This window comes from Lotus japonicus, chromosome 1, assembly GCF_012489685.1.
Source record: "Lotus japonicus ecotype B-129 chromosome 1, LjGifu_v1.2".
In the NCBI taxonomy this organism is placed as follows: Eukaryota; Viridiplantae; Streptophyta; class Magnoliopsida; order Fabales; family Fabaceae; genus Lotus; species Lotus japonicus.
This window is the reverse complement of record NC_080041.1, coordinates 113602091-113609643: the sequence shown is the minus strand read 5'-3', so window position 1 is coordinate 113609643 and position 7553 is coordinate 113602091. Positions and strand designations below refer to the sequence as shown.

Below are 7553 nucleotides of genomic sequence, written 5' to 3'. Positions count from 1 at the left end.
GCAAGGATTGAATTAGCTGGCAAAAGCAAACCAATCCTGTACTGCAATATATATGCACAACATATAGTAGCACTAATGGCAGCTTTTCTGGAAGTGGCTGAATAAATTTGGTTTAGACCAGCTTTGTTGCCGTTAGTGAGAAAATGGAGTATGAGTTCATGAGAAAGATTAGTCAAGTACAAGTTCATTCAGTTTTTGTTTTGTCTTATTAAATTAAGTATAGAGATTTGGCACTGATTGATCTAAGCTGCTTCATTTTCCAAAGTCAATTACTTTGTTAGCTGCATAACATTTTGATGCATTCTGCAATTCCACTAAGACACGGTTTCTTTCTTTCTACTTCCCAAATCTTATGGTGCCTAATTAGTATGTATTATTTGGGGCAAGAACATTTGGGGCAATTGGAAATGGAATTGCAGATGATACAGTGTCGTACAAACAATGACAGCATGAATAAACATCACCATGATGAACCAAACAATATATACATGTTGAACCAAACAATATAACATTGATAGCATGAATAAACATAACAGAAAGAGGGCTACTAACACATACCTGATTGATTCAATTGGTGACAAAGAAAGGGCTGCAGTTGGGGTGCGAATGCAGGGGCCGGCGCAGCCGAGAAGAGGCGGCGGCGGAGTGGGGGGCACCGGCGGAGAGAGACCAGAGAAGGGGCCAGAGGTGGTTGGTATGAAGAAGCTGACCTATACGTGAAATGAAGAAGGGGATATACACATGAAACCCTATAGGATAAATTGGAATTTTTTAATTTGTGCAGGGTTATTTTTGTCTGAAATTTATTTCCCCTCCAAATTCCCCCACTTTTGGGGGGAACAAAAAGTTGAGGTTGGAGGGAATTTGCTCCCCCCCATTTCCCTCCCCTCCCCTCCTAAAATTTGAACCAAACAAAATCAGATTTTTAAAATCCCTCCCCTCCCCTCCATTATCCTCCAACCAAACATTCTGTTAATCACTTTTGTCCTTCCGCTCCCCTTCTTTCTCCTCCTTCCCATCTAACCTCCACAACCACCATTAAGCCTCCACAACCACCACCCAACCCCTACCTCTCCTTTCCTCAAGACCCATTTCCACAATCTTCCCTACCACTGTCAAACCTCTCCTCCCCACCTTCGCCCTTCAATCACCATCTCCATTTTTTCCAAACAACCACGCCACCGAAGCTTCCAACAAGAAAAACCCCTAAAATAAAAGGATCTTCCCCTCCCACATATCTCCTTTTTTGGTGCCCTATTTCACCAACATACACATCACGGTTCTGTGTTTACTCCTAAAATTAAGATATGTGTGCTCCTTGATTCTTCTCTTTCCCAAAATTTTGAAGGGAATCATACGGCTGATTACCGGTAGTAGAATAATAATTCCTCATATAAGATGGACTTGCGAAACCATGTTTCAAAGTTCATACAAGCAAACACCCAAGAGGGAATAAGAATTACCTCTTGAAGAGGTGAGAAACAAAGCAATAGTAGATTTGTCTCTATAGAAGTCCATGCGCTCAACGTGCTAGCGGAGGCAAGAATCTAAGAGAAAAGTGTCTTATTAGAGTTTGAACATGTCATGCTCTATTTGTAAGCCCTCAACGGATGCGTTCCCAAGGTGGCTAACCCTAATTCTCTTAATGTCTAATCGGCTCATCCAGTGAATATGGTCTGGTTCATCTCTTAAAAACCAACAATCTCCCACTTTCACATGAGCTTGAACCTTTGAGTTGGAACAGTCTAGCCTAAAATTACTATATAAGATTCGGAACTGGGCTCTGTATTAAGAAGCTAAATTTAAGATCTGATTTTATTATATTAGTCTATTATTATTTAAATAATATTAAGTATTATTTTTTGTGAATTATTTGTGATATGTACTACAATTATCGCTACAGACACCTTAGTGAGGTAAAGTGTTTGACGCAGGTGACGGGTGACGTTAGACCTTAGTAATATCTAAGCGACGACATACGCCGTATTTTGAGCGTTTTGACAGTAATATTGATAGTATAATGTTGCAGTGATTTTTAGGTTTTTCACCAATGTGACAAGCCACCCGTTGGTTCGAGTCTTATAAATCAAAAAATTCTACGTAAAAGTTATCCCATCATGATGTAGATGTTACCAACTAGAAATATGTTTTATACATTGGTTCAACATTCACAAATTTGAAAGTGGGGCGTGGCAGGTGTGCACTTTCAGTTTGTACACTCGGCATAAACAGACAACAGAAGTAGAAGCACCGAACTGAAAGAGGTTATGGCAATCGCCAGCCATCGCCACCAAATAGCCACCATCACTCGGCGCTTGTGTTGCTCCTACTCCTCCACCTCCTCCGCCGCTAAACCCCCTCTCCTCTACACCACAGACACACCCGACACCGAAACCACAACCATCCAGCTCCTCTCATGGGGCAAGGGCGCCTCAGGTCAACTCGGCGGCGGCGTCGAAGAAGTTCGCCTCTACCCTTCTCCGGTGGCCAACCTGGTCATCCCCAAGTCCTCGTTCGCCCTCTCCCGAACCCCAGGGAGGCTCCACCATGAGAGTACCAACAAGGAGGTGGTGGAATTGGGCATCTCGTGTGGGCTTTTCCACTCTTCCCTGGTCGTCGATGGTGCCCTTTGGGTTTGGGGCAAAGGCGACGGCGGAAGATTGGGATTGGGCCATGAGCATCCATTGTTCGTTCCTACCTTGAACCCTCACCTGGACGACGTTCGCTCTGTTGCCCTCGGTGGCCTCCATTCCGTTGCGCTTGTTTCCCCCGGCGAGGTTTTCACTTGGTCAGAATCACTTCAACTCTCTTCCTCTAATTCAAGCAAATTTTGATTCGATTTTGACATGCAATTGTGGGGTGGAAATGATCTGCATTTGTGTATTCATGCTTTCTCTGCTCTGAATAACATTGATTTTTATGGATGAACATGAAGTTTGCAGGGGTTATGGTGGTTTCGGCGCGCTTGGACACGCTGTATATCATAGAGAGCTGTTGCCTAGGTTGGTAGAAGGCTGCTGGGAGGGAACTATAAAACACATTGCTACAAGTGGAACACATACTGCTGCACTCACAGAGTCAGGTTCTTTTGATGTTCAGAACTTCGTTTCATTCTTGTTTTATTTATACAAGTTTGGATTGATTAGTTGTAAGATAATAGGTTTTAGAATTTGAAACCTTTGTCATCACTTCCGTTGTGTTATGTCATATGTCAAATTTTTGTTTTTTTTGTTTTTGGAAAAATGTATTTATTGATAATTGTTAGCATCTGAAATAGACATAAGAGCGAGTGATACTTTGTACAAGGATGAAGAAGAAAAGTAGAAAACTGCTTGAAGAGTTTATGTTCATTGTCAACACAGTTGAGTTAGGGTTAGTTGGGAGTTAATGATGTTAGTCAGGAGTTGGTTATGTTAATTTTCAAGACAATTAGGGTTAATTAGGAAATGGAGTTCGAAGTAGGAGTCCTTATGGTTGGTTAATCCTAGTACTCTATTTTGTTGGTTAATCCTATTATCCTATCAAGACGAGGAAGCAGAAATTGATTTACAACCGGTGATATCCCAGATGCAAAGAAAAGATTCTGGAGTAAGGAAACCAGAAATTGATTTATACCTTTTAGATTCTACTTGAATTAATTATGCATATCTCCTTATGCTTTTGTTAGAAAGGTTTTGTGTCCTAAAGATATTGGCATGCGTTGAAAGAAACTTGTGGTCCCAACTCCCAGTTATAAGGTAGCTTGGGAGAATGTTTAATCCTCAAGGATATACATTCATTTTTCTAGACTAGTGTACAAGCTTTTATGACGAATTTGAGTTTCTGCATCATAATGTTCTGTATTATTTAATATGAACTATATGTCGTGTGAAAGGGTACACACTTTGAAACTGATGGCAGGTTTCTGTTGGATGTAGGCGAGCTCTATATCTGGGGTCGAGATGAAGGAGATGGTCGATTGGGCCTTGGTCCGGGTCGAGGCCCAGATCATGCAGGTGGACTTAGTATCCCTTGCAAAGTAAAAGAATTACCTTGTCCTATTGCTGCTGTTTCCTGTGGGGGATTTTTCACAATGGCATTAACAGAGGATGGACAACTGTGGAACTGGGGAGGTAATTGTCTTATTCTTTATATGATCTTTTTCTCACTAAATTTTCTCAAGAAGCCTAGTCCAGTCCATATATCCACTGCTTTTAGTTTTGGAAAATTGACTAAATTGTCATTTTCTCAGCAAATTCTAACTATGAACTTGGGAGAGGTGATAAGATAGGTGGTTGGAAACCAAGACCAGTACCCAGCCTTGAGAATGTTCGAATAATTCAAATAGCAAGTGGAGGATATCACTCCCTTGCATTAACCGGTAAATTTATGTGGCATTAAGCTAGCAGTTCATTTCATTTTTATTGCTGATGGATTATATCATTTTAACTATTTTAATCTTGACTTATATTAGATAATGGAAAAGTGCTTTCATGGGGCCACGGTGGACAAGGTCAGTTGGGTCATGGATCTATCCAGAATCAGAAGATACCAATGGTGATCGAGGCTTTAGCTACTGAGCATATTATATATATTTCTTGCGGGGGCTCCTTTTCAGCAGCTGTGACAGGTTTGATTCACCTCACCTGGCATATCCTACTATATACAGAATTTGGACTTCAAATACATAAATGACTTTTATCCTTACGAGTCTTCGGGAATCTATCCTACTGGAGCATATTCATATGATGCTCCAAAATTGCATGTCATTTTAGGCAACAGGTTGTTCCCAGGTTCAATTATTTTAGGTGTCACTGTTGTTGGACGAAAGAAATCATAAGCAAGAGAAATAGAGAGAAGTTTCTGAATTTTATTTCTGATTTGTTAACTGTACAATTGAGCTTACAATAGTATTTATAGAATGCTCTAGCTTCTCATAGAAGCTGATATGTACCTAGTCAACAGCTGGCAACAGTTACTAAACAGAAAACTGTTAAGAACAAACTAACAAACCAAGCCTGACTATCACTAACATTCCCCCATTAAACTGTGAGTAGTTGAGACTTGTAAACTACTCGAAGTTTATCTCTTAGCTCTGAGAATCTCTGCTTGGAAAGAGCTTTAATAAGTATGTCAGCTACTTGCTCATGACTTGGAACATGGGAGACAGCAAGAGTCTTAGCCTAGACCTTCTCCCGAACAAAAAATATATCCAAATTCCATTTGTTTAGATATCTCAACACTCCCCCTCAAGCTAAAGGAAGTAAATCCTCTTTTTGCCAATAACTCTATATCACTAACACTGGATAATGTTTGAATTTGTCTACTTTAAAAGTCTTGCTAGTTTCTAGTCAATATAGTTGTATGTCCAGCGACAATTATGCTGAATAGGTAATTTCTGCTGCAATTGCTCATCCAGAGTGTGGAACAGAGCCTACTAGTTGCCTAAGGCCAGTGGCATAACATTCTAATTTTTACCTCCTCATGAAGCACCACAGTAGCCACTTCTACATTTTTTGCCCAAAGTTGGTCTGGCAGTTGCACTGATGCAGAACTTCTTGTTTCTGTCTCCCCTAAATTAAAGAACCCACTGTCGATCTGGCCAGAACCCAAAGTTATGTTGCCAGTTTCGATAGATAACTGGTAGGTTTCTTCTGTGTGTGAGCAGTCAACTTTTACTTTGTGTTGTTTTCCTGTCTTCTAGCTTCTTCTGTTCACTTTTGCTTGTCTTTCTTCTATCCATCTCTGCCCAAAGTTCGTCTCAACCTTATCATGATCCGGTGATATCACCTGGCACGGGTTAGGAACTTCATTAAGATTTTGAAGCCAGATTGGTTGTGTTTATTAAGTTCAGCTTCATCCTGTAATGCTGCTAGTCTGGAACGTGAAATTAATTTCAAAATTTGGATTTATTATTTTCATTGATTTGAGATGGATCTCAAAATGAGAATGGGTCTGAGTCTGATAAAATGTCAACCTGAGATTATGATTTTTACTTCTCTGGTAAATTTTGGACAGAAAGTTTTCTCAGTATTTAGATAGTTATTTATTTTTTCAAATTGGTGTTGAGCAAATTTATAAAAGCTTTTTTTGTTGCTCTGAACAGATAAAGGAAAGTTGTACATGTGGGGAAATGCCAGTGATTCTCAATTAGGAGTTCCTGGGCTACCAGCGATACAATCATCCCCTATTGAAGTCAACTTTTTAATGGAAGATGATGGATTGGGACCTCACAAGGTTTTATCAGTTGCAACTGGTGCGTCACATGCCATGTGTTTAGCTTTGAGGGAAAGTTGTTGATTATTTCAGATGACATGGAGTTTTGTTCCTTGACATCACTTGGATATTTGATGTTGAACAAGGTAAATTTCTTAGTTGAAATTTGAAATGCAGAAACTTTTGTTGTCTATAATTTAATGTGGAATAGAATGTCACGTAATGAATATATGGTGATTACAGATGATTGTTTCAATGGATTCAGATATCATTATCAGTGCTGCTGGCAGTTTCTTTCTTCTCCTGAGTCTGAAGTCTGAACTTTTGAAGCATTGAAAAGGTTTATGATAGCATCATCTTTCCCCACACATTGTGCTCAATTGCCAACGTTCTAGTTTGAAGATTATTGTCATCAGGAAACTATCTCAGCTCAATTTGGTTGACAATTTAATATTTTTAGGATTTGACTTAAAGTGAGAGAATCACTCTGGAAGATAAAGTAAGTCATCACAAGTTCACAGCCATTAATTGTCATTCAACTTGTCTTCAAAGCCAACCCCAACCCATCCTTTTTTTTGTTTTTGTTTTCTTCCTTTTCTTTTTTTGAAATCAAGCTGAACTTCAATTAAGAAATAACAGAAACACGTCGGAAGAAAGGGTCCCTTCAATACTCGAGGGAGCTTCCTCAATCTAGACAAAACTCAAACCAGAAAGAGCATACTTAGCCATAAAATCTGCAGCTAAGTTGTCATCGAACAAACATCAAACAAAACAAAAGAGTCAAAAACGGAAGATAGGGTAGTAAAATCATGTAAAACAGACGCTAAGTACGGTAAATGACCGTGATGGCTTTTCCACGTGTTGTAGACGAGCAAGCTATCCGTCTCGAAAATAACCTCCTGAAAACCCAGCTGTAAAGCAAGATGGATAGCTGAAGGTAAAGTCGTCCCCTTCGCCAACGCTACACACATAGAACCGGGCACATTATCTATGACAAGAGAACTCTAATCCGCAGCTGAAACATGCAGTTCTAAGACAACAACCTAGACTGGCGCAGGAAGCCTCAACGTTTGGTCGATGGACAACATACCCATATATTATGCCTGATCCATAAGGCCTAAAGCATAAATAGTACTTGATCAATAACCCAAACATCCTTTAACGAAAAAAAAAAAGGATCCCAACTAACCTTGCAAAGACAAACCATCGGCCATAACAATGACAATCATAGAAAGTTGGGATGTAAACCAAATATTCTTCACCTGAGAACAAGACAGAAGCGTATGCACAATTGTTTTATTCTCCTCACCACATAGCACGCATAGTTGATCTATATCGATCTATATATATAAAACACA

At 39.7% G+C, this 7553-nt stretch overlaps 1 protein-coding gene across 4 annotated transcripts; it reads left to right on the top strand.

Annotated features, from left to right (window-relative positions):
• Positions 1–2172: 2172 nt before the first annotated feature.
• Positions 2173–6746, top strand: LOC130729441 (RCC1 domain-containing protein RUG3, mitochondrial). Of its 4 annotated transcripts, none has more exons than XM_057581213.1 (7): positions 2173–2788; positions 2943–3077; positions 3901–4112; positions 4232–4360; positions 4454–4609; positions 6086–6341; positions 6461–6746. In XM_057581213.1, exons 1-6 carry the CDS (start codon positions 2268–2270, stop codon positions 6277–6279), a joined length of 1347 nt encoding a protein of 448 aa, XP_057437196.1. In that variant the 5' UTR covers positions 2173–2267; the 3' UTR covers positions 6280–6341; positions 6461–6746. The 4 variants fall into 4 exon arrangements, with proteins under 4 accessions (XP_057437196.1, XP_057437195.1, XP_057437197.1 ...); XM_057581212.1 differs by having other exon boundaries at positions 6439–6746; XM_057581215.1 differs by having other exon boundaries at positions 2174–2788; positions 2943–3082; positions 3918–4112; positions 6439–6746.
• Positions 6747–7553: the final 807 nt, after the last annotated feature.